At 39.1% G+C, this 26830-nt stretch overlaps 1 protein-coding gene across 1 annotated transcript; it reads left to right on the forward strand.

The window, feature by feature from the left end:
• Window positions 1–24: 24 nt before the first annotated feature.
• On the forward strand, window positions 25–25117 carry abcb7 (ATP-binding cassette, sub-family B (MDR/TAP), member 7; the record flags this gene model as incomplete). The annotated part of the gene is made up of 16 exons (XM_083891180.1): window positions 25–174; window positions 4764–4844; window positions 4926–5003; window positions 6091–6210; window positions 10403–10535; window positions 12200–12468; window positions 13087–13175; window positions 14631–14718; window positions 16910–17084; window positions 17270–17427; window positions 19036–19199; window positions 19367–19496; window positions 19892–20063; window positions 21291–21394; window positions 22054–22161; window positions 23533–25117. The coding sequence occupies 16 exons, from the start codon at window positions 25–27 to the stop codon at window positions 23749–23751; spliced, it is 2238 nt and encodes a 745-aa protein (XP_083747306.1). The 3' UTR covers window positions 23752–25117.
• Window positions 25118–26830: the final 1713 nt, after the last annotated feature.

Raw genomic sequence — 26830 nt, forward strand, 5'->3', positions numbered from 1 at the left:
TAACCGCCTTCCTTCACCGTCAACATGGCGCCGATGTTGGGACCGCTGAAATGCGGGTTCTACTTTGAAAGAAGAAAATTAGCGCTTCTCTTACGACAGACGAGCTCGTATCACATTTGGAGTCATAGTCACAGTGTTAAAGGCACCAACTATAAACGTCACAGTACATGTACGGTAAGTGGGGACTGTGGGAAGGCGAATGGTTGGAGAGGACACGGTGTTTTTGGTGGTGGTGGTGGTCGGGACAGCGGTTCCTACCCAAGGACAACATATGTAAAGTACTTCTAACTAACTTTAAAGGAAGTTGGTGTCTATGATTTAGTTCGTGTTAGTCGCTGTTTTCACGTGTGGCCGATGTCTGTGAAATTTAGTGCGTTGAATGGTAGGAAGTAATAAGTTGCGTTGTCGATTACAAGACTGGTACAGGGTTATTAAAGTCATGTTTAAAGGTTATAACAGGGCGTTTGTTTGTTTTTCACTTGAGCGCATTCAAAGTTAATTTGTTGTCTTACACGTCACTGTTTATCGTGTAAATGCTGTGGGGTTTGCCAGTGGCGCTTCGTCACGTGTGCATGTTAGATAAGACTGCTGTTACTGCTGATACATCTGTCCTCACGTGTTCACCGTCTGTTGTTGACCAGTTCAAAGGGCTCGCTGATACTAATACCAATTTACCCAATTCATGGTGTAGGTATGGGTAAAATTTCACTTTTACTTTTGAAGACTGAATGAACCTCTTTTTACACTGTTCATAGTGTAATTTATGACTGCACAGTATGGTCAGGGTCACTTTTGACCCAATAACTCCCAATTATAAATTGTCTATAGCCACATTTTCTTTAACCATTTTAAATAATATTTTAAATATTTTTAAAAATCTCTCCCATAAATAGATGCTTTGATGGGTATGTAAAAACATGGGCAAAGATTAGAAATGACCCCATATGACATCCAGTATCGGTATTGGTCCAATAAAATCACTGGATCAGATATTGGAAAGATACAAAATGTAAAATGTAGGCATGTGAATCTTTGTGTGGCTCACGATTCGATTCCAAATCTTAGCATCACGATTTGATTCAACCAATTCGATTCATACAATTCTCAATTCAAACGATTCTCGATTAAAAAAATTGATACACTGCATAATGTGTTAAGGCAAATTATGGCATCAAAACAATACACTTTCTATAAGATAATGTGATAATGTGATCACACAGAGGCAAACTTAAGACAAAAGTTAACATTTATTCATTCAAAACAAATAAAACCTTACTTACTGTACAAAAAAACAACTTGATGTTTGTCAAAAGTTACAAAAATAAACTGTACAGGAATAACACAAACTGGTGTTTTTCAAAATAGAAACTTGATTTAAAAAAATAAATTTTTTAAATTTATGAATCGATTCAGAATCATGGGTGATTAGAATCGTGATTCTCATCTCATACATTAACTACTTAATATCAACTTAACCACTTAATACATTCACTTAGGGCTGCTCGATTATGGAAAAAATCATAATCACGATTATTTTGGTCAATATTGAAATCACGATTATGAAACACGATTATTTCACATGACTTTGGGAACTTTGGATTTATTGAAAAGACACCTTTCAACAATTCGTAAAAAAATGAAATTCTGACATTTGTAGCACTTTTTGAATTAAAGGTGAAGTAAGTAGTTTATAGTGCCATCTAGAGGAGAGGCTGAAATTTACAACAAAGAACTGCTCCTCTGTTCACCCCCTCCCTTCCCTGAGCCCTACATCCTCAGCCGGTAAACTGTCGACCTCATCGTCTTTCTCCGTGTCAGCAGATGAGGTTCGTGAGGCGAGGGAGAGGGCGAGCTACCGCGGCCGTAGCAGACGAAGCGGAGTGAGTGGAGGCGGGACTTCCGCTTCAAGAAAAGCGACGCTTGATTTGTTCTCTCACGTTTGTCCTTACAGGCTCCGGTAGAAACATGGCGTCGTGGCAATGCAGTAGTGGCCCGCGACCATGTTATTTTACATGACTTTTTGAAACACTACGAAAATTAAACAAAGAATATTATACAGCGACTAGACAATGCAGGAGCACATAATATGTATAAAAAAGTGGATTTTGGGTTATATAAACCCATAAATACTACACAGTGCCCCTTTAAGTAATAAATAATATAATAGATAAAAATAAAATAAAAATAAATAATATAACATATTCAAATAAAACGATAAATGTATTCAAGTAAAAATTATAACCACAAGTAAATAAGATCAACAATAAAGTGCACTCCCACAATCTCTTGAAAACAAGTAGTAGTATCAAAGTACAAGTAGTAAACAAGTAGTAGTATTAAATGCTGGTCCACCATCAGCCCCCAGCATTAACAGCAAATAAGTGAACTAAAACTCAACATGCTGGTAGGGCTGCTAATAAAATATCTTAAAGATTTTTAGCCAGAAACACTTATCTGTTAACATTATCTGGTTTAAGGGATGAACGCAAGTAAGTGACAATGTTTCCACTTGTGCTAAAGACCCTCTCTGAAGAGGAACTTGTAGCTGGAACGCAGAGGTACTTCTAGCCAGGTTTGAAAGCCGAGGGTATAGCCTCTGGGTCATATAGCAAATCTTGCACGTAGCATGTTTCTGCTTGTTGTCAGATTCTTCGAAGCCAAACTGTTCCCAGACAACGGAGTTGGTTTTCCTTTTTTTGCTCACCAAACGCTGCTGTGCCTGGCCTCCTTCTGCCATCTTTACTCGCGCTGAGTTTTTAAATTCTGGCGAATGATGATGCACACGACCTGTCATCCTCTGGCTGAGAGAGTTTGAGGCTTCGGGAGGGGCGGATGTGCGTGTGCGCGTGTCATTCAGAACGCAGGTCAAAATAAGAGTTCTTGCAAAACAAAACTTGCAAAATAATATTTTTTTTCTCGATTGTATTATTTTGGTGAACGTTGGGAGCCCAAATCGAAAATCAATTAATTGCACAGCCCTACATTAACTTGAGTGTTGTTCATCTTACTGTTCATGTCCTCATCATCTGTGATCAAATATATGCTATGTTGATCAAGATATTTCATCTGATCACACACACTTAGAATACAATACCGGATAGAAGGAAATAAGGTTAATAATAATAATACTTTTGTCCTCTTTACTTTTGATGATCACAGTGTTGCTCTTAACATTATAGTGATGACAAAGTACTTTCCATGTTAGTAACACACCATCAGCAGTTGTTTTAAACCAGTACTTTAGGAGAAATCATAAAGTACATACTGTACGTTGATTAATGATCTTGCCAACCATATACTTTGTACTGCATACATTTAACTGTTGTAACAAATCATCCATAGAAGTCTGAAAAGGAACTGGAGATTAAATGCCTCAATGTCAAAATGGGTTATTAACATTAAACAGTTTTGATACACAATTAATTCATTAACCCTTTTGAGCGTATTGAGCAAAATATGATTCTTAAATTCTTCTTCTTAAAAATGTTGATCTGTGTTTCCCAAATCTTGTCATGATCAAGTTCTGAAATGTTTTGTCCACCAACCAAAATTATTCGGTGTTAAGGATTTCTTTGTTATATGGAACAAAGAAACCAGTGAACATTAACCTTTAACAAGCAGAAAAATCAGAAAGCTTGTTTTAATTAAACAGTCTTAATCAATGATTAAATAGCTGTCGATTAATTGTCCCTAATGACATGCAATATGGATGGATGAAACTGAAATGGGCAAAAGCAACAGTTCTGTCACAATGCAAGCAGTAAAATGTTCATAATGTGATGAAGTTGTTTTGATTAAGTGCTGATTATCTGTGGTTATTTTGAAGTCTGTGGTACAAACGAAGTGGTGTATTTTGTTCTTCTCCGTGCATATCGGTGAGATCCATGCATTATTTTTAGCCATGTGAACTTGGTAACCTGGCAACTGCATGTATTTTATTATGAGAAAAGTTACAGAAACAATTAGGTGGCTTCATTTAAAAATAATCTAAAACTAGTTTGATTATTGAATACTTTTTCCAGTCACTTTTAAAGCAAAATGGTGCAGTTGTGTTGAGAACAGTTGTGAAATAATTTGGGGTAGTTGGTGTTTTGTTCAAACAAAGCAAGACTATTTGAATAGGTGTCCTTTGTCTTGGTGAAGCTGTGACTGGTATTGCTCACATTTTATATCCAAGTGTTAAGTCGTCAATAACACTTTTTTAAATAGTTGCAGCACTTTACAATGAACACAATCATTTTAAATGGTTTGTAGATGGTCTTGCTTTACACCACAGTTTTGCCATTCACACACTTTCATACAGTGCATCTATGTGCGGCACATTCACTATTACTCATCTGTCATACCCATTCACAGGCTGCCGGCACAGCCCTCAGGAGCAATATGAGGTTAAATATCTTGCCCAAGTACATATCGGCATGTAGACCAGTGGTGCCAGGAATTAAAAAATGAGTGAAATTAGTTTATTTATACCATAAGCTCATATGAATATTGAGCTGTGGGATTATTTGTGAATGTGTCATAATCTCTGAAAAGTTGTGTCATCGTATTTCCCCTGCTGATTTCATATTGTTAAAAATACTTTGGTGAAAGATGTCATCATACACTTTTCCTTCATGTGCGCAAACTTTGCATAAGCTCTGAACCCTGACTTAGGTGATGGAAGACTGTTAAGATTTCTTATAAACCACATGGAAAAGAAAATGTTTATGAATATGAGAAAATTGAAGCATCAATTAAATGAATCATCTTGTGTGTTTCAGTTGAGTTCCCTTCCACACTTACAGACGGCTACATGGAGCACCAACAGAAACAAAAACTGTCGGATTTTGGGGGCAGTAAAAGTCAGTATTTGTGATAAATAATTATGAATAAGTGTGGCGTTCCAATCCAACCTCGAATAACATGAAGTGTTGCTTCCATAGCATCTGCAGGTGACCGACAAACGAACGTGTTGGCACGGACATGCAGGAGGAAAGCTAAATGCCGATCCAAAAAATGTGGTGAGTACAGCACCTTGTTTTTCATTATTAAAAATAAGAATTTCAAATTATTAAGAGCCAAATTTACTCATACAAACTAAATAATGGGGTTCATGTTTATATGACCTGACATAATGCATTTAATGTAGGCTACAACTACTGTTAATCTTTTAGTATTTATTCATCAAATTAAAATAAATGACTTGCACACTGTGTATTGGCACATTTTAAGTGTATTCTTTCTTTTTACTCATGGCTGATGAGGGTTTTTTGACCTCATTAAATTGTCCATTTGTGGACCTTTCCTTATCGACACAACTCTTAGCTAAATTATCTTTTTCTTTCCATCAGTCTAACCAAAACAACAAAAAAGTGAAATTAGAAGCTGCATTAGGTTTTAACTATTTATACATAAAAGAACAAAGTGTCATCACATTAGACTAACAGATTTGATTGTACATTAATTGTTTTCCTCCACATATGGTAAATAAACCTCAAGTAGTCCAATTAATTGTTAATCTTCCCTTTGCAGTGACATCTATAGCTTGATTGTATTTAATTAAAGGCAGGTGTTGGGCATAGTTTCTCAGTAATGTGACAGGAGGCGCTGCCATATAGCAATACTGTAACATGGTGCCACCATATTGTGTGGATTAGAGGAATTACTCCATGTCCTTTGGCCTGTGGAGAGTCCCTGTGGCAGGTGTGGTAAAGTGTGGGTAAACAGCCATGCTGGCACCAGTGGATTCTCCACCTTGGCTGAGATGACAGCCCAGGTGTCTCCTGGGATTTGTAGTGTCAAGTTGGATACCTGGGTCCACCTGGAGTCTGCTGTCGTAGCTTCTCACACATCTCCACAGGGAGTCCCGTTGACATTTGATGTACCATGTGTCTGCCCAGAGAGTCATGTATAGGTCATTGTGATTGTAACACTGAATACAAAATGCCAGTTAGTTGTGATAATTAGAAAACAGAAGGCAAGTTGGAAAGCAAACATTGCACTTAATGTCCCCTTTAGATCTGTACTTTATAAGACGAATATTTACAGTTTATCAATCTCGGAGCACTATGATGTAAAAATAGCCTTTCTTTTGCTTCCTCTCCACAGCTGAACGAGGTGAATTCAGGCCAGATCCTATCTGCGATGATGTCTTACGTATGGCCAAAGGACAGACCAGATCTGCGGGCCCGTGTTGCCATTTCTCTGGGACTGCTAGCTGGAGCCAAGGTTCAAATTTGCATTGTTATACAATTTTATTTCATCATTACAAAGCAGTGTTATTTATATACAGTACTCAGCAGAAGTGTTAAGTAAATAATACATTTAAGTAGTTGCAAAATGCAAAGTGAGCAAGCAGCCTTTAAATCAAGGCCACCCTTTGTCTTCAAACCATGATCAATTCTTAGATATATAGATACTCTTATAGTGTAGTCGGGGATTGTGTAGTATTATAGTCAGGTGTGTGATTAACCAATTATTCCAAACGGGTGATCATTTTCTAGGTTGAAAGTCCCAGTCATTAACTGAAACAGAAACAGACTTAAAACTGGGTGATGAACTGGTCAGACTCTGCGAGGTGAGGTGAGGTTGTAGAAGACCAATTGACTGCTGTCAAGCAAGACTGACAGCAAAAACAGATGAAAGATACTTCATGCTTACCTCCCCCCCAAATTTAGAAGAAGTCCAGCAATGCAATCAGCTCACAGGCAGAAACCTGTGGGAACTGTGTGTACCTGGTTATTCCTGTTATTTCTGGCCGGAACTGGTCTTCATGGAATAATTTACTATATGCACAAATACTTCCTGGTTTTGAATGAGCCAGCCGGATTATTTCTGATAAGCTGTCAGCCAAACATGCGGCGATGTCTTACAGTCGGTGTCTGCAGAAGTTACCAAGAGTATTTAGTGTCAAATTATAGAATTTAGTGAGTGCTCTGTTGTCTCCTCATGAAACTGAAATTCAAACAGCTTTCCTTTTAGGCCACATTGAATCCCTCAGGGCTAAGTACTAAAACAACTGCTAAAAGACAATGTAAAAGTTTTTGATCGGGTATCGGATGTTTTAATCGCTGGTTAGTTCACTAAAGGGCTAACAAGTAGTACAATAATTTGGCCCTGTGACAGGCTTACATTTTGACTTCATGGTGGTAGGTCTTGTATGGGCTGAGCCCAATAACCGCGTCGGAGAGCTACGTAGCGTGATGTAGTACCAGTTCCAACGACAACGTACGATGACATTGAATGCGACACAACAGACAACAATGTAGGACATCCAGTGGCTCTTTTTTTCCTGCTAGGTTTGTGGCGTCAAGCTTTGTATGAGAGACTGCAGACGTTGAAGAAAGAGGGTCACAGGGTAGTTACGTTATTCTGTCCCCCAATCAGCTGACTGTCATTGGTGGAGCCGGTCTAGCTCCACCCTGACTGTATCATACCATTTTTCTCTGGTACCTCAAGTAGGGGCTGGTTATTTTGGTACTTTTCTAACCGAACCATTTTACTCGATGGAAACATGGCTATTAAGAACTAACGTCACTCTAAATAAGAACAAGGAGTCCTGGAAGTGATGGTATGACCTACATGTATATGTATGTATATATATATATATATATATATATATATATATATATATATATATATATATATATATATATGTGTATATATATATATATATATATATATATATATATATATGTGTATATATATATATATATATATATATATATATATATGTGTATATATATATATATATATATATGTGTATATATATATATATATATATATATATATGTGTGTATATATATATATATATATATATATATATATATATATATATATATATATGTGTATATATATATATATATGTATATGTGTATATATATATATATATGTATATATATATATATATATATATATATGTGTATATATGTATGTAATACACACACACATATATATATATATACCGTATTTTCCGCACTATAAGGCGCACTTTTCTCAAAAAACGACAGTGCGCCTTATAATCTGGAGCGCCTTATATATGGATCAATTGGTAAAGTTTGACTTTATCTGTTTTGTTTACATTCCCTTTAGCACAGCTCCATCTAGTGGATGCATAACGCAACCCCAGTCAAACGTTTGACTGTAATATCTTCTTTCTATGTGCCTTATAATCAGGTGCGCCCTATATATGAAAACAGTTCTAAAATAGGACATTCATTGAAGGTGCGCCTTATAATCCGGTGCGCCTTATAGTGCGGAAAATACTGTATATTCCCCAATATGTTTGGAACAAAAACCGTGCAAGTGTACCTGTAAGAAATTATGCTGGTTTCTAGGCAACGTGCGGTCACACTAAATATTCATTTGGTTTATCATTTTCTTCTGTTAGCTCTGCATTTTGTAAATTGTTATATATTTGTGAAACCATTCTGACAGCATTTTCCCACACCTGCCTAAAATGTTTGCACATTAATGTTTTCATAGCCCACAAATTACGATATTTTTTGTTTAAATCCAGCCACTTACTTCTCTCCAGATTGTTGATTTATTGTAATCCTTTCTACAAACAAGTCTATGTAATCTTATTTGGCTGATGCTGTCTCTGAGTACAGTAGGACCAGTTCTTTTATACAACTTGGTCAGGCTGAAAGGCAGACGCAAGACAAGTTTGACAAATTAAAAAAAGTTGTTGCTTCTTTCAAAGAAAAAAAAAATTACATCGAAATTGTTTCATTATGAAAGAAAAAATACTATACCCACAACAAGATCATGAAGGGAAAAATATTAAAGAATAGAACAGCAAAACAGGAAATAGTGTTCATTTATTTATCTAAGTGTAGATATTCTTTGTAATCAGATGAACAATAACTACAGTCTGAACAAGAATAATGATTCATATGGACTGCTGTGATAATGCTGATTAGACCCACAACCACCTCCTATTGGTTAAGTCTTTGGAAAAAAAAGGGGTCTTGAGAAATGTAGAGCGCTGTTAATGTCATTAATGATGCCATCTCTTTCATTTACCTACACTTTGAAAGGTTTTTTTTCTAATCATCTCTTATGTCACACACTGCTGCGTATGAATATTAATTCAACTGAAACTCCCTAATAATGATGCCATTGTTTTTAGCTCAGACTCAGTGCAGTGTAGTAAAATACTAGTAAATGCCAATTCCAATAAACTACAACTAAATTCAATACAATAAAGGGCAATATTTTTAGTTCAACATACAACTTTGCTAAAACAAAATCATGTTTCTCAAGCAACATGAGTGCTGACCGTGATTATATATATTATAAATATATTATATACACACACACATAATCAGTGCATGATGTTTCTTCTCTTCCTTTGTTGATGGTCTCTAATTTACACCCTGGAAAACAATCACACAAAATAAGCATGTCCTGCTGCCCTCAGCATGGTGGCCTCTAGTGTGTGCTAAGGAGGAGACTGTCTTCCAGTCTTTGTCTACTATTTTTTTCTGCCCAGCTGGGGAGCCACTTTCTCCAGGTAGTCTGTTTGCACTGCAACCACCAACAGTGTGGAGGCAATTTTGAAATAAGCTGAATAATTATGTGGTTACACTGCGTCACCCCTCTGCACCCTGCATTATCAATGACATTTTAATTTCAAGTAAAAATCATGTTGATGCTCTGTCTTCTTAACAGCCTGAAACCTCATTTTCATTACTTGACATAGTCTCTCTATTATGACATGACATATCATGAGGTACAAATTGACATGTTCTCCAGTGTTAATGGATTAAAAGAGGACGTTCAACCTTTATCATGTATTAGTGGTGAAAATTATAGTAGTGCTTTGCTTGGTGCCTTCATATACAGTCCTAGGAGGGTTGACATTTTTTTTATCTCTTGTTTTTATATATTTATTTTTAATATTTCTTTGTATCATGTAAAATTTGACAGGCGCGATGGAATAAAAAGAAAGAAAAAAAGCCCTCCCTTGTGTTGGGGGCTGAGAGGTTCAAATGAAATGGATTTCAAATGAAAATGCTTTGGTGTGCTGCTGTGTTCTATGGTTGTCCTAATGCTCTGTGGACCGCCTATCCTGAGTCACACAGCTGTCCCTGTGCTTTTAATTAGCCCTAATAACCATTTCAATTCCATTAACAGGAACCTCCAGCACTAGCACACATAGCTGAGAAAAATACACACTCGCGTAGCATATAGGCAGTATATCCAGCATAACTTTCAATATACATTCAAGGGTATTTATGAATGCATGTAAAGCACATGGGGTGTGCATACATGGATAATGTAGAGAGGCACAGCAGAGGGCTAGACTGTATCAAGCATATGTCTGGCTAATAGGCTATTTGAAAATATTTACTCTCTCTCTCTCTCTTTCGCCTGCTCTCTAAATGTCCCCCCCCCTCCCTCTCTGCTTTCCCAGATCACCAATGTGACTGTGCCCTTCATGTTTAAGTATGCAGTGGACGAGCTTAACCAGATGTCAGGACACATGCTGAACCTGAATGACGCGCCAAGCACTGTGGCTACCATGGCAACGGCCGTGTTGATTGGCTGTGAGTCCCAGACTTTTATTGCACTGGCAGGTGCCGTGCCCATCAGAGGGGACTGGAGGATGAGGGGTGGGGTGGTAGGACTGCCTGTTAATCTGCTGGATGACCTTTCCCAACACATCCATATCAATGCCGCCTTCACAACCTCTGTCTCCCCCTCACATTATTTACATTATATGCTTTGCTCTGAGTTCATTTCTGTTAATCCATACGTCCCTCTCGTAAACACTGACAACTTTTCACGATGACACTTCTGTGCTCTCAAGGCAAACGGAGCTGGATGCATTTTCAAAGCAGTGGGGAAGAACTTGTTAATATCTTTTAAAAGTGGTAGGATATTTTTTGTTACGGAGGCCAGGGATACTTCTTTCACTTTATCCCATTAGAGTGACTCCTTTTCAGGCTGAAATGTAAAGTGAATTTGAATTTCCTTTCAGCATTTTTTTTTCCTGAGGTTCTGATGAAAGGGAAAAATAAATAAATAACACTGTGAACCCGACACCCACTGCAAGTCACTATGGCCTTGAGTGAGATCAGCTTGGATGCAATGTACACTTAGCCCAGTAGCCACTTATTTTAATGAGCCCACTTAGGTCTTGCACACTAATGCTGTCTGCTGAATAACTGGAGCACACGGACAGAACTCCAGACAGGACGAATTGGGACAGTGAGAAAGACTGAAGGTGATGCTTTCAAAAAAAGGAATTGTCCTTTTTTGTTCTTTTTTGTGGCATTTGGGGTCCTGGTGCTTTGAGCCTTCAGGGATGGCCGTTATTTGGATGTAAAGGTCGTATTGTGCTCATCCTACCTTGTCAGATGTGGACACATTGTTCATTACATGAGCATTCCTATTTAACGCCACATTACAGCCCTGTAAAGACCTGTAGACGGAGCAGTTATTGGTGTGACTCTGGTCTCAGCAGAGAAATCATGTATTAACACAGCTTTGTGTAATCAGCACAGGAGAGCCATATGTCATTTAAACACAGTCTAGTATTAATTTCTGATAACCCATTTACCAGTCTGGTTGTATAACAGTTTGAGAAATTAAATAAATTAATCTAAGTTCTAAGAATAAGTTAGGTTGTTGAGTTTATTGAACTGAAACTTTCATCTAATTCCTTAAATAAATGAATAATCATCTTTATCTGATCAGCCAGCGAGAGTCAGCGAGAGTGTAGACTCAGACGGGTTAAATTGAGTGTATTCACTGACAACTCTTGTCCCATATTTTCACAGCAGATTTATTAAAAGCTCTCATAGTGTTGTCCTCAGTCATATAAACGGCTCTCTGCCATGTGCAGAAGCACCTGCATTTACACCCTGTATACTCAGATTTCCTTCCGTCACTCTGCAGTGTGCTGTGCCTGCCATAGTCGTGTGGCTTCAGATAACACGCTTTCCTGTGATTACAAAGGCTTGCGGGGGATGCTTTAGCATCAACCACAGACCAGTTATGATAATAAATAAATGGCCATTTTAAACATACATTCACTGTGTTACAGCCCTGAAAGCACAAACAGTGCATTGTTATTTCTGCTGCATCACAACAGTCCTGATGGGTTAAGATGATACATTTTCACCAGAAAGCACCCAGTCCCACTGTTTGAACCTCCCTGCTTTTCACAGCTGGTGTGCTAAATTCTCTGTCTCCTCTGCTACCCCAGATGGCGTCTCACGGGCTTGTTCGGCCTTCTTCAATGAGCTGAGGAACACTGTGTTCGGCAAGGTGGCCCAGAGCTCCATCCGCCGTATCGCCAAAAACGTCTTCCTCCACCTGCACAATCTGGACCTGAGTTTCCATCTCAACCGCCAGACAGGAGCGCTGTCCAAGGCCATCGACCGTGGCACACGGGGCATCTCCTTTATCCTCAGTGCCATCGTCTTCAATCTTGGACCCACAATCTTTGAGATGGGCCTTGTCAGTGCCATTTTGGTGAGTTATATCGTGGAATTGGCTCACAGATGTTGGCAATTGTAGGATAGTAATTGTAACACTGCTTACATTTCCCTGAATCTTATTTTATGGTTCTGTTACATTTTCAGTCCTTACATCTAGCACAGAACCTTCCATAACCTTGACACTCTTCAGAGCAGATTGTCTGCAAATTAATTTCAGGAATATGGTCTAATTTACATTCTAAATGGAATATGAATCCCAATGAACATTTGGAGGCAACAAAGAGCCCATTAGTGTCAACGATGAATCCCAAAGCTTTGTGGCAGCTTAACGTCTTCCTGCAGAGTATGCCCTAAACAGAAACCCCCCTCTTTGGCTGCCATTGAAGGACCTGTTCTCCTATAGCCTCCCACTATTATTCCACTCTGTACCATAATGCCAGTTTGCCTGTAATGAGGCCAGACTCCATTGCCCAAATAGCTTAAGCATTAAGCATTAGCACAATGATTTCTTATAGTTTCCCCTCCCTTTGTAATAATCAAAAACATTGTGATCTCAGATTACCTCGTGGCACCAGTGTAGGAGCCTGTGTACCATACACAGTCACAGTTTGTCAGTTTTGTGTTTTCTTAACTGTGCATTTCTCATCTGCAGTTTTACAAATGTGGTGGACAGTTTGCTGCTGTATCCTTGGGCACCTTATCAGCATACACCGCTTTCACCATTCTCATCACTCAGTGGAGGTAATGACCCCAATGTCTGCTTTTTCTGTATCCGTCTGCCATTATGTTGGTTGCTTTAGTGCTTGTGTTATGATTATTGTCATTATTATCATCATTATTTAGGGTTTTAAAATTCTGAGCTTGGTCCTGACCAAGATACAACTTTTGCAAAGGTTGTTTATCCCTGTAAAAAAGTTTTTTTGAATTTTTCAGTTCTCGAGCACAATTACAAGGAAGCACTTCCTGTCAAGTTCTCAAACTAACTGCTCTACTGTTGGCCTGAAATCTGGGCTACACCTGTAGCTGCTAATATTATCCCCACTCAGTCCACCTGTAAATCACATCCCATTTTCTCTAACACCCAGACACTGTCAATTTTTTATCTGAAGTATCTTGTTGAGAAAGTTTCAACAATGGTGCTAATCTCTTAGCAACAATCACACTCTCCCTCCAGTTATGGTCTGCTTAGTGCGGGATTATAAATCCTTAAACTGTCAAGATTTTATTGTGTGTCAAAAATGTATTGTTTCCTTATCAGTGAGTCATGGATTATCCATAATGGCATCACTCACGTCATTGCAGCCACCCCTACAGGATGCTCAGGAGGTGGTGGTCTGCTATAATTCAAAAAAATGTTTGTGGTTGACTGTTTCATTAGGCCCCTTTTCATCTTTTGAATGCCTGGCTTTTATAATAATTGGGCCAACATGTACACTTCCCCTACACCTAATAATGGTTATTTGTGAAATCTCAGATTTCTTATTTTCTGGTCTGTACTGTACTGATTCAGCCACCCTTGATTACAAATTGAAAAAAATAATGTTCTGAATGATGTCCTAAATTTCAGTAAAGTTACAAAAATGCTAGGACACAATACTCGAGTTGTGTCCCTGGCATGTCCTTGGACATATTTCTATGACGTTTTTTATTAAAATCTGAGTCATCAGTATGACTAATCACTGTCTAAGCTCCCCTTCTCTCTAAATCGGCAAAACTACTTTCTAATCAACAATTGTTCCACCTGGCTCAGCAGTTTACTTTAGAATTACTGACACTACTGTAACTGCTCTCTTTCTCCTGCTTCTGCAACTGAAGATGAAGTGCGTTACCAGTCGTGTAATTGTTGTGTCACCAGGCAACTCATTATGATTCTAAATACCTTTTCAGCTCAATATTCGAACATACAGTATTGTTAATGTTATTCCTCATTCATATTTGCAAAGTGTACCTTTTGCTTCACTTCCAAATAAACCAGTAATACGGCTTCAACTTTGTCCCTTTGCAGAAAACATGTATCGTGAATAAGACAAGAGACAACAAACAAAAGTACAGGATCACAATTTCTATAACCATCACTCAGGGTCAAAGACATGGTCCAAGAGAACAGAGTGGAGAATAAAGACTATTCTCTCCATTCCTTTTAACATGTACAATAGAAATGAAAGCTCTAACATTTACGTGTGTCTCTTCATGCAGGACTCGTTTCCGAATAGAAATGAACAAAGCAGACAATGAAGCAGGCAACGCAGCCATTGACTCCCTTCTTAACTATGAGACTGTTAAGGTGAGATACACACACACACTTTCAACTTTTCATCAGACCTTCTGTTTTTTTTTTACACCTCATCTTTTGAGTTTTTGTCTAACTTTGACACACAAACTGTTAAAAAAAAGAGCAAGGACAAGTCAAGATTTAAAACTGATTTCACATCACTCCGTGTGTTTTGGTTTCATTGGTTTTCTTTAAGGGTGGAGAAACCTCTCACCAATGTGTGCCCACATACAAATGTTAGGTCCTTGTTTTTTATATATATTCATTTAGATACAAACATGTTCACTGCATATTCAGTAAATATAATATAGTAGAGCTGCAACTAACGATTATTTTCGTAATCGATTAATCTGTCGATTATTTTCTCGATTAATCGATGAATCGTTTGGTCCATAAAATGTCAGAAAATGTTAAAAACCGTTGATCAGTGTTTGTCAAACCTGGAAATGACAATGTTCTTGAACGTCTTGTTTTGTCCACAAACCAAAATGATTCAGTTTTAATGATTTCTTTGTTATGTGGAGCCAAGAAACGAAGAAAATATTCACATTTAAGAAGCTAAAACAATCTTGAAATCATGTTTTAATAATGAAAAAAGCTTCAAACCGATTAATCGATTATCAAAGTAGTTGGCGATTAATTTAGTAATCGATTAATCATCGATTCATCGATTAATCGTTTCAGCTCTATAATAAAGTGTTAGTAAATGTGTCTTTTCCCCTGCATAGATGATGTGTATATACTGCAGTGGTTCACAAACTTCCTCTGCAGGTCCATTTGCAGGTTAATTCATTTAGCACTCTGCAGGCAGATTTCTTAGCTGTATTCTCAAGGAGGCAGACAAAAAGAGACAGAAATTGCACCACAAAACCTTGCTTTTCACAAATGTATTCATGCTTTACTGACATTGCATTATGCATAATTTGCAAGAATAATCAGGGTTAGGTTTGCTCCTCAGACATCAGACTGATGCGATCAGGAGGGAACATAAATATTGATTGCACTTTTCTCACGCCGTTATTCTAAATCTTGTCTTAAACTGTTTTAAATTTCTATCTGGGTAACCTCATTGTACACAGAACACACCATTATAGTCAGCATCCAGTATTGGCTTCTTTGTTTACTCTCTTACAGATATTTAGGTGCCCATGTTGTTTTCTTAGCTGTATTTTGCATCCTGTTTTTCTTAGTATTTTGTTCTGTGTTTTTGTGTTTGTGTGTGTCATCTGTGTCAATGTGGCCTGATTTAGCATCACTATGAGCTGTGTGTGTGCATATGTAATTAGATCTCCACCCACTCAAAAATCTGTTCCACTTTTACAAAGAGCTGGATGAGAACCTGAACGTGGTGCCTTGCACTGTCTTGGTTTATCCTTCCGTGTGCTTCTTTCTTCCCTTCTCGCCGTGGTTCTTTGCATTTCCGTATATGCAAATAGGTGGCAAGGCGGTAGCAGCACAGCACCACTGCCGTGAGCTAGAGAAGCAAATCGCCCACTTAACAAGCAGAGAAACAATAGTGTAAACTAAACAAACAGAAATATTAGGTAATTGGCAGCAGAGTTGAGGAAGGTTGTTATGATTATGCTGTGGATTTTATGGTAGAATTTAACAGCTCTACTTGTGGCTGATTCATGAGGCTGTTTTCTATAAATGGTAGCTGTATGTCTTTATCAAAATTAGTATGCTACAGCACGTAAGAGACCTGTCTATAAGGTGTGTTTGTTTGCTGCTACAGAGTTATTATTCTTGTTTATCTTTCAACTTGTATTTAGGCTTTCCTAAAAAATATAACTGCCTAATATTTTCTAAACTTTTCTTTGGCCGTGAGCAGTGTCCTCTGCCTAGGCTTTAGATCTACATCCATCCCAGTGAAGCAGACTCTGGATTTTGTTCCATCGCCCTCCACGTCCTTTAAAATCAGTGGGGAGGAGATGATGATTCAGACATTAAAAAGTGCTTTAGAGACTGACTGAGACCCAGACTATACCCAGAGGGGTCACTGAGAACAAATGCAGGCTTGAAGCAGGCTGTGCTAAAGTGTCCGTCTGTGTGACACTGCTCTCCATGCTTCCAACACCTTTAACCCTCACCATTTCTTTCCGTCTCTCTTTCTCTCTCAACTTACACTTTCTGTCCTTTTGTAAATCTTTTTGCCGTCTCTGTGGCCTGTGCACCTCTCTCCTCCCTCTCTTCTCTGCTGCAGTACTTCAACAATGAAAAGTATGAAGCTGAAAGATATGATGGATTCCTGAAGACTTATGAGTCATCCTCTTTAAAAACCACATCCACACTTGCCATGCTCAACTTTGGCCAGAGTGTTATCTTCAGCATGGGACTGACGGGCATTATGTTGCTTGCCAGCAAGGGCATTGCAGCAGGTAAGTCGGATTTTGTTGATACTAAACTACATTTGGGAATAAGAAAAAATAAAATAATAAAAAAAAAATAAAAAAAACACTGTTTCATGATATTTTCAGACTCATGTTTTAAGATCATGCATCTAAAATAAGATACATTAAAGAACACAGCTAGATTATGCTGTATTATATGTCTTGACATGTAGGTACGATGACCGTGGGAGACCTGGTGATGGTGAACGGCCTGCTCTTCCAGCTCTCACTGCCGCTTAACTTCCTGGGTACAGTGTATAGAGAGACCAGACAGGCCCTGATAGACATGCACACTCTGTTCACTCTGCTCAGCGTTGACACGATGATTAAGGTACCTTCTTGGCCTAACATGCTCTTTTTTTTTTTTTTGCTTCCTCCAACAAAATAATAAAGTGGATCTGAAATTGTACGCTGTAGATACTAAATACAGCGTTTGAAACCTTGGTGGTTTTAGTGTTTAACACAGAGCTGAGTTATTGTTGTGTTATTATATGTTGCATGACATGCTATCTATCTGCATGTGCTGTAAAAAATGATAGGTTGTAGTCAAACCTAGTAATTATGTGCTCGATGTGTCTCAGGTGCTTCCTCATTAATTGTGGCTTTTTGTGTGAGACATTGCTTTTCTTCTGTCAGTGTGATGTCTCTTTGGATATTATGGATATGACTAATTGTAGATAAGCTGTGGTCAGCAATTTTTTTAATTTATTTAATTTTTCTAACAAATCTATTTGGAACTTTATTATCAGTAGTCATTTTAATTGGTGCACCCACAATTGTTGGAGGGTTTTTTTTTTGCATTAAGTTTTTTTTGTTGCCGAGTGTGTAGCATTCTTGTTGTCATAATCGTTTCTCTCAGACTAATAAATTAACATTTGTGTTTTTCCAAGATTTTGGTACAGATTAGTTAGTTAGTGACAGCTTCTCTAAACATGAATACATAAATGACTACTTTGGAGATTTGAATTACTTAAGGAATTAATTTTTAAAATTAATGTATTAATATATTATTTAGTCACTGAAAAATCCCCTTGTATTATTTATTTCAAGTCATTGAGTTATCGTCACACAAATCCACGCTTGATTTACATTTAAAAACAATTAAAGAAAAAAGTTCCTCTTGAACGGAACCAATAAAATTAATTTCAGACTTAACAAATGAAACCTTGTGTGTTTTTGTAGTTAAATAGCTGGCTGTCAGTTGCTTCTTGTTTTATTTATTTTCATTTTAACAGCTTGCTTCAGAAGTGCACACAGAAATGTGCACCCGCTGATTAACAATGTGATTGCCATTCCCATTTCCATCCTGGAATTACAGAGGGAAAAATAGTCTGTCCATAAGTAATGCAGTGCTCCATTGTGATTCCTTGTGGAATTGCACTGCCCAGCACGCCATTACTATCTGAATGCTTTTTGTAAAGCACATTGGTCAATTATGCAGATGTAAAATAATTTTTAAATGATTTTGCTATGGGGATGTTACATTATCATCTGTTCATTACTAATCGACTTCAAGTCGTATTAATAGGATGAGGTGGATAGTATGTGATTATGTTGCTATTAGGGTAGCATAGAAACAGAGCAGAACAGGCTTTTACTTTCAGGGTAAGGACGTTCTTTATTCACTGCTGACCTTGGCTGCATCTCAGCACTGTGGCTCAGCTCGGTATGTTCTGAAAGTTTTCACGGCTATTGATCCTTCAGTCACCATGAAGGGCAGCGTGTGAAGGTTCAGATAGTCTTTTGAAACAACCTCTTGAATTTGATGTGAATGTCTCTGCTGTATGCAGTCTGTGTAGGCTCTGTGCTCCACTATAATATCCCTCTTTACAAGGTGTTGGAGTAACGTTGCATCATGCTGGGTCTTCTCTGCCAGTGGCTCTTCTGTATCCATCTGTTTCTGTTTCATCTGTTTTAACCCTCTGATGGTTTGCTCTAGGAGAAGGATCTCGCCCCGCCTTTGGCTGTCACGCCACAGGAGGCCACCATCCGTTTTGAAGACGTTTATTTTGAATACCTGGAGGGCCAGAAAGTATTAAATGGAGTGTCCTTCGATGTGCCTGCTGGGAAGAAGGTGGCCATCGTCGGTGGCAGCGGATCTGGGTATGTCAGCTGTTGTGGTAATCCACTGACTGTTAAACCTTTTAGCCAGGAGTATGTCATCTCATCTGTATGTGTAGTCATTCGTGTCATCAGATATCATCAGTAGACTGTGGGATACAGCTCGCAGACAGAGTGGTGCTGATGATTGTTTCCACGTCTGTTTGCAGGAAGAGCACCATTGTGCGCCTGTTGTTCCGCTTCTTTGAGCCTCAGCGGGGGAACATCTACATAGCAGGGCAGAATATCCGAGACGTCAGCCTTGACAGCCTGAGGAAAGCTTTGGGGGTTGTACCTCAGGTCTGGGACACAACATCACAATAAAAAAACATGATATTTAAAAAAGTACATAAAAATGTCATTACATAGTTTTCAGGTTATTAGGTTTCTTTATGTATTTGGATGTTTTTCACAACAAATACAATTCATATTTGCCCTGTAAATGGTAAATGCAGTATAATATTAGTGTTTTTATTTATAATTATGACATAGAAGCAGCATTGATAATCAGTTTTCAAAATACGCTGATATACATGAGGTTTTCACCTTATGCAGATCAGCGGCTGATCTGAACAGATGGTATATTTCTCATTAAGTGGCCTCAGTATCTGCAGTCCTCTGTTTTAGTCATAGCTGCACTAAATACATTCTCTGAAGCCTCATTTCTTTCTCCTATCCAACTGTGTTGTTGTCAGGATGCTGTTCTGTTCCACAACACCATCTACTACAACCTGCAGTATGGGAACATCCACGCTTCACCAGAGGAGGTTTACCAAGTGTCACGTCTAGCAGGCCTCCATGACGCTATACTCAGGATGCCCCATGGCTATAACACCCAGGTTGGGGAGCGGGGCCTCAAGCTGTCAGGTTTGCTGCACCATTTGACTTCTGTTTAAAGACGGTGTGCTAAGCTGGAAAAGAAAAAGCCATTACATGTATGAGTCGTAACATAAAGAAGTCAGGGAATATGTTATATGAGACTAGATTATGTCTACATTTTTATTATTGGTTATTAGGTCATTGCTGCAGACTGTAATGTGCGTGTTTCAGAGGTAGCTTTTTGGTAAAATGATAAGATTTTGCCAAATCTTCCACTCACTGCCCAGGACATATTAATGTATATTGAAAAGTGGTAGTGTACAGGATGTCTGTTGATAGATAGGTGAGTGGCTGTAATATCAGCAAGGTGCTGCCATTGAAGATTTCATTTTGCACAGTGGTAAATGACATTTAAATTTCTGCATTAATATGCCACGTGAAGTAGTTTTTAACTGTGACTATGAAGTGTTGTCAACTAAAAGTAGGTGATAATTAAAATGAATCTAATAATTAAATTTGACATCCTTTAATGACATGAAGTCGGAATGGGACTGTAGACTAATCTCTGGCAACACCTTTATTTTATCATTTTCTTCTGTGCAGTATATGAACTTGGCATGTTGCCTCTCAGTTATATTTATCCCCATTTGATATGCAGCGATAAGAGAAGACTGCGTAGTATTTGGCTCCTAGCATCTCTCTGCAACTCATCTAGCCCACATAAATACACAGTGTTTGAGCACTCACTTAACATTCAAGATGCAATTACCGGCAGCACAGATTTCCTTGTGCGGAGTGACTGAGTGAGAGAGTGAGTGAGTGGACGGACAAAATAAAGACTTGACTAACTTCTCATTAATTTCACTGCTGCTGTGTGTGACAGCTGCCGGTGAGTTTATGAGTCAAGGGAGGGTTGTTTAGGGAGGTGGGCAGTCTGGGCTCTTAGGCTCCCAACTTCTTTCATTGCCGTTCTCCACTGGCAGCTATACTCATATCTGCTTACTTACATTCAAGAGGCCACACACGGCTCATATGCAATAAAGGCTGAGTCAGACACAGTGGGGGAAATCTTTGCATCCTGCTGCTTTGTCTTCACATTTAAATTAAGTCAATTTTATAACCCTGAGACCGGTAGCATTGGAATTGTCAAAGTGTGAACAAGCCGTGGTAATTACCTGACAAGTGCAAGAGACCTGCTGGATCTTCCTGTGTTTCAAACTGCTTTGTCTTTCGCCCGGTTTGCTTTAGTTAATGATTTTTGTCATCTTGTTACAGGAGGGGAGAAGCAACGCGTCGCCATCGCCCGTGCGATACTGAAGAACCCCCCGATTCTCCTGTATGACGAAGCAACATCGTCCCTTGACTCCATAACAGAAGAGGTTAGCCTGACGGAGCTTGAACACACACACCCTGACAGACACAGGCATGCATACATAACATACGCATAAATGCCCATTCTCTGCTGCACGACCAGGCTGATGCCTCTCCATGCCTGCACACACATTTATCAGAACAAACGCCCACTCCTTCACTTGCTGGAAGAACACAATAAGTCGACTCAGGCCTGCGTCACATACCTGCTGTGACCCCCCCAATACACACACACACACGCCAGTGTTTTCTCCTACCTAATCTTCAGCTCAGCTTAAAATCCGCAGGCTTTGTAAATGTTACATTTAATGAGAAAGTTCACCATGTCCCCAATGAACTTCAGGAGTAAGACTGGGGCAGTAGATGCAGCTGTTAATTGAGATTTTCTGTTGCTTCTCATCACAATGGTGTTTTTAAATTATCATATGTAAACACTGCGAAGAAAACCATATGAAGGTGGATGTTGCTCAGCAACATTGTGTTGACTTTGCTGCTTCTTCAAATCAAACTTTAGCTTTGCTTTTCATATATATCCTGTCATTCATGTGCTGTCTTTCCAATTATTTTTTGCAGACCCGAGTTATTGCAACCCTGAGGAAATATTTTCCTTTGGATTAGGATATGCTCTTGTTAACAGTGATAATTGTATTTGTCTTTTGTCCTCCAGAACATCCTGAGTTCAATGAAGGAGTTGGTGAAGGACAGGTCCTCAGTGTTCATCGCCCACAGGCTCTCCACTATTGTGGACGCTGACGAGATTATTGTGCTGAATGAGGTATGAACTTGCCTGCCTATTTTTTATTTGATCACTTGCCTTCACTGATTAACATTTCCACTTGTAATGTCAGTTTCATAAAAGCAAATTATTGGACGGTTCAGAGTTTCCAAGTATAAAAATGCACCGTGTTAATTGCTAGTCCAATTAGGCGAATTTTGCATTGAAGGGAAAGATGTTGGACTGCAATCAGCGTGACCTTAAGGGCACTGTATCTGCCAGCGACAAGTAGCCTCTCTGTTTTTGCCACTCGTTTATTTTCAGTTACTTTTCTTCAACGTACGTGATGAAAACATGCTTTGTTCAGCTTTTCTCATTAACTACAACAACAACAGGGTGCTGTTAGTTGAAGTGAATGTATTATTTTCTCCATAAGGGCTCATTAAAGCAGTCAGACTCGACTGGCTGTTTTGGTCAGATGGCGTGTCTTGTTTGTCTCAGTGACTAATAATGTATGGGCCAGCTTCCCAGACGCTGATGAGGCATTATCCGGGACTAAACAAGTCTTTCACTGCAGATCGCCTTTCAAATGGACCTATCTTTGCAGTTTTTGAATTATGTGTTAAAGTCAGCCTGAAAAGACAAAGACAGGATTTTATTTTGTGTTCATGTTTTCGCTACATTGTTGCTGGACTGTGAAACAGACAAATCTATGAGTGCAGAGGAAAATGCAGTAACATTTCAGGGGTTGGGCACGGAGATGCTATTAAGCACAAACGGAGTGCTGCCAGTTATCCAGAAATCAAGAGTTAATAAGAAATGCAACTGAGGTGAACTGAAGTGACATTTCCCACCAGTGTGTTAAGATAAAATGAGAAGAGGATTCTTTGAACTGCGGTGAGCGAGCATGTGTTGTTCCATGTTTCCAGAGTCAGATGGCAGGGATCAGAGGGTCGTGGTGAGGAGGCATGTTTGCGTGTGATGTCGCCATGGTGTTTGCTGGTGTCACCAGCAGAGGACTGCCTGCGGTGCTCATTAAAATAACGAGCGGAAGCAGTCACGTGCCCGTCCTGGGTGCACTAAAGATGATGCCAACACCTCTGCATGCTCATGGGAGGTGGGGGAAGAGGGTGCCTTCATTTTTGTTCAACTGTGTGGGAGGGATGTGTGTTTGGTGCGTGTGGACGCGCGTGTGTGTCTGCGAGGCCTTGTTTTTGCAAACGAAATGCAACAGTTGTTGGGGAGGCGGCAGGCATTCTAGGTGGGGGGCCTAACTCTCCACAGAAAATGTGATCACTGTTGTGTGGTCAGGAAGAGAAGCTAACTATAGGACTGTGTGTGTGTAGCCCCTTTGTTTTACTTCATGTGTATAGCTTGTGCTTATCTATGTTTCTTTCCTTCCCTCGATTCCCCTCCTTTTTTTTCTGCCAGGGTAAAGTGGCAGAGCGGGGGGATCACCACAGCCTCCTCAGCACCCCAGGCAGCTTGTATGCCGATCTGTGGAACACCCAGCACAATAAAATCCTGAACAGCGGCAAGGGCTCGCCCCAGCCGCCGGTTGAGCGCCTCTCCCAGAAGGAGGAGGAGAGGAAGAAATTGCAGGAGGAGATTCTCAACAGTGTAAAGGGATGTGGGAACTGTTCCTGTTGAGAGGAGCTGCCTCCATCGTGTCTGTTCATCCCTCTCAGATGCCCTATACTGGTCTGTGGAGTATTGGGGTGGGTTTGTTTGGGAGGGGGGAGGGGGGGTTACATCCCCAATACCCTCTCCCGACTCGAGCCAAGCCTCAGCCCATGTGACTTTCCCTCCTCCTCCTCCTCATGTGAATAAAGGCCACTGCTCACTAAAGTGAGGGAGGAGGAGGAGGAGCAGAGACCGAGAGCAAGTGTGTGTGTGAAGCACTGGCTGGTGTCCAGAGATGGAGCTTCTATGCCAGTTGCTTTAGCTGAAGCCAAGCATAAGAGACCTTGTATATTACAAACATGTGTCTAAGACATCTGTTAGTCAACATGGTTGCCCCAACCCCCCATATTTTACACCAGGTTTATTGATCTTCCATTGCACTGAAAACAGTTGAGGATACATGGACTATCTAACATATGCCTTGATGATGACACCAGATTTGTATTAATTACATTTTTTAAATTATTTTCAAAATAAACTATAGTTTCTTTTTATACTTAGGGTGTGTACATTCTGCTTTTAGGTGAGCTGTTTGAATGCAGATTTACAAAGATCGTTACTTGGGATTTATTATACTTAAGCGTAATACATCCGTTTTCTACCGCTTTGTCCTCCACATGAGGCTCGCGAGGGGCGCTGTGTCAATCTCAGCTCACATAGGGCAAAAGGCGGGGTTCACCCTGGACATAACGCAGGGCCACATAACAACCATCCACTCTCACAATCACACACGATGTGTTCAATTTACCTAATCCCCATATAGCATGTTTTTAAACTGTGGGAGGAAACCGGAGAACCCGGAGAAAACCCCCCCCCCACACACACACATTGCCCATGATATTGTTCTTAAAAAAAAAGAAATATCAAATCTGGCAGATAATTGTCTTCTAGACAACATAATAAGGATGTTTGAACATGCAAAACAGCTCTCCACTGATTGAGCAGTACGTCACAGTCACATCATGTAAATTTAACACACTGAGAGTAGCGAAGGGTGGCCCTAATATATCATGAATGTTTTTATCTGCATAGGAATCAAGTGGCAACTACTTGCAAACGTCTTCTGGGAACATTCCGCAGTCATATCGTCTTTTTTGGCATCTTTAAAATAAAACTTGTTTTAACAGTGCTAAGACGGCGTTCTGGATTGTATGAGAAGAAAACAAAGACTTCCTCTTGTTATTTAATGTAAATGTTAATGTTATAAATGCTTATAATATAGATGTGTCCTCCTTTTCCGAGGCCTGTGTTTGGGTGGGATATGCACATTTTTTTTGGAACCTTGTATCTATTGATGGAAAAATAATTAGCCGGTTTTCTTGTACTACACTCACACACACACACACACACACACACACGATGTAAACCCTGTGTCTACGTATTCTATTGAGTACAGTGTGAGTACACTGGAGAAAGGTAAATAAACATTGGCTTTTGGCTAAAAAAAAAACGTTTCCTGATGGTGTATATCAATCATAATACAGTAACCATATACTGAGTGTAAGACAATCATACCCTTGATAACAAAAGAATCTACCGTGTACCATTAATGTCTGGTTGTATTTAAACAGGGATTCCTAATCTGAGGGTCAGAACTCATCTGAGGTGCCAGAAGATTAACAAGCTAAGAAGGTATGACATTCATTTTTCATGGTTGAAGGTACTTTGACATATTATCATGCTTATATGTACAGTAGCTGAGGATATTTATGCAAGTCTAATGTCTAATATGTGCACTGTACAACTGCACTGTAACTTGAGTTTTTATTGAAGATGCACATAGGAAAAATGTACAGAACATCACAAAATAATACACTATATGCATCATATTTATAAATAAAAGAAAAAGACAAAAACTACAAGTCGGAAACCGCCCACCCGACACAAAATCACACAAAAAATAACAATAACAATACTGAAATATTTTTTTCAAAAAGAGGAAAAAAAAAAGGCCTCTGAGGAGAGAAATCAAATTTGTATTGCATATGTTTTATTCTTTCCTTATATTTTAGCCATTTTTCCCGGCCCATGTCAAACTTTATAACGTATAACTTTTTAACGTAGTCTATAAGTGAGTTTCTCCATGATTACCAGATTCTCAATGATATTAGTCCAGTGTTGTCCAGAACAGAAGCTTGTAGCCAGTTCTTTGTGAGGTACACTTCTATATCTTACTTGTAGAAATGTAAATGTTTACATTTAAACAATTTAAATAGTGTGTCCACAGGATATTTCGTTGCCTGTTTTATTTATTTCACTGAACTGAAATGCAAAAGTGAACATTCCTTCTGCTCATAGCAACACATCTATCGAGCATGTTTAAAGATGCCACAATGAGCAGAATCCAGCATATTTTCAATGCATGATGATATTGTTATTAATTTTAAATGTATATCCAATGATTGATGTGTGAAGGAAAATCAGGTTGAAATCAAATCTGCCAGTTCTAGATGAACTCGTTTTAACAGACTATTGATCCGTCTTCCATTCGATATGATTTTTCATCGGCGCTGATCCTCCGTGATCCTCGCACGCTCTCCATATGTTCGTCATCTTGTGGGCAGAATAACAGTGGATCCTCCTCAAGAAGCCCTTCAAGCTCCCAAATCCTCCTCTGGGACGAGATACAGAAGACCACGCGCTCTGCGAGGGCTTTGGGCAGGATTATATTATTGAAACCATAAATGACGAAAAAACATTTACATAACGTGACAGTCCAGGCCCTGCTGTGTGGCATTGTGAAGCCTCCACCACCTCCTCAGGAAGTCGCACATTATAGATGAAAGTAGACTTTGATAGTGCCCTGCATAAAAGGAAACCAACTGGATGATTACTGCTTGAATGGGTCTCCTTTCAAGTGTCAGACGTCCAGGCAGATGAGTTGATGTTAATAGTATCTTTCTAATCTAACCTAGGAAAAGCTTATGAGGCTCAGCTGCTGCAGTGAACGGGTTATTCGCTTATTATCCAGGAAACATAATTCTCTGCTTTTTGCTCAGTGTCATCAAAAGAACCTTGGATATTAGAAAGAGTAGATTTATTTTGG

The sequence above is a fragment of the Microchirus variegatus genome, assembly GCF_963457635.1.
Source record: "Microchirus variegatus genome assembly, chromosome: 6".
Lineage (NCBI taxonomy): Eukaryota > Metazoa > Chordata > Actinopteri > Pleuronectiformes > Soleidae > Microchirus > Microchirus variegatus.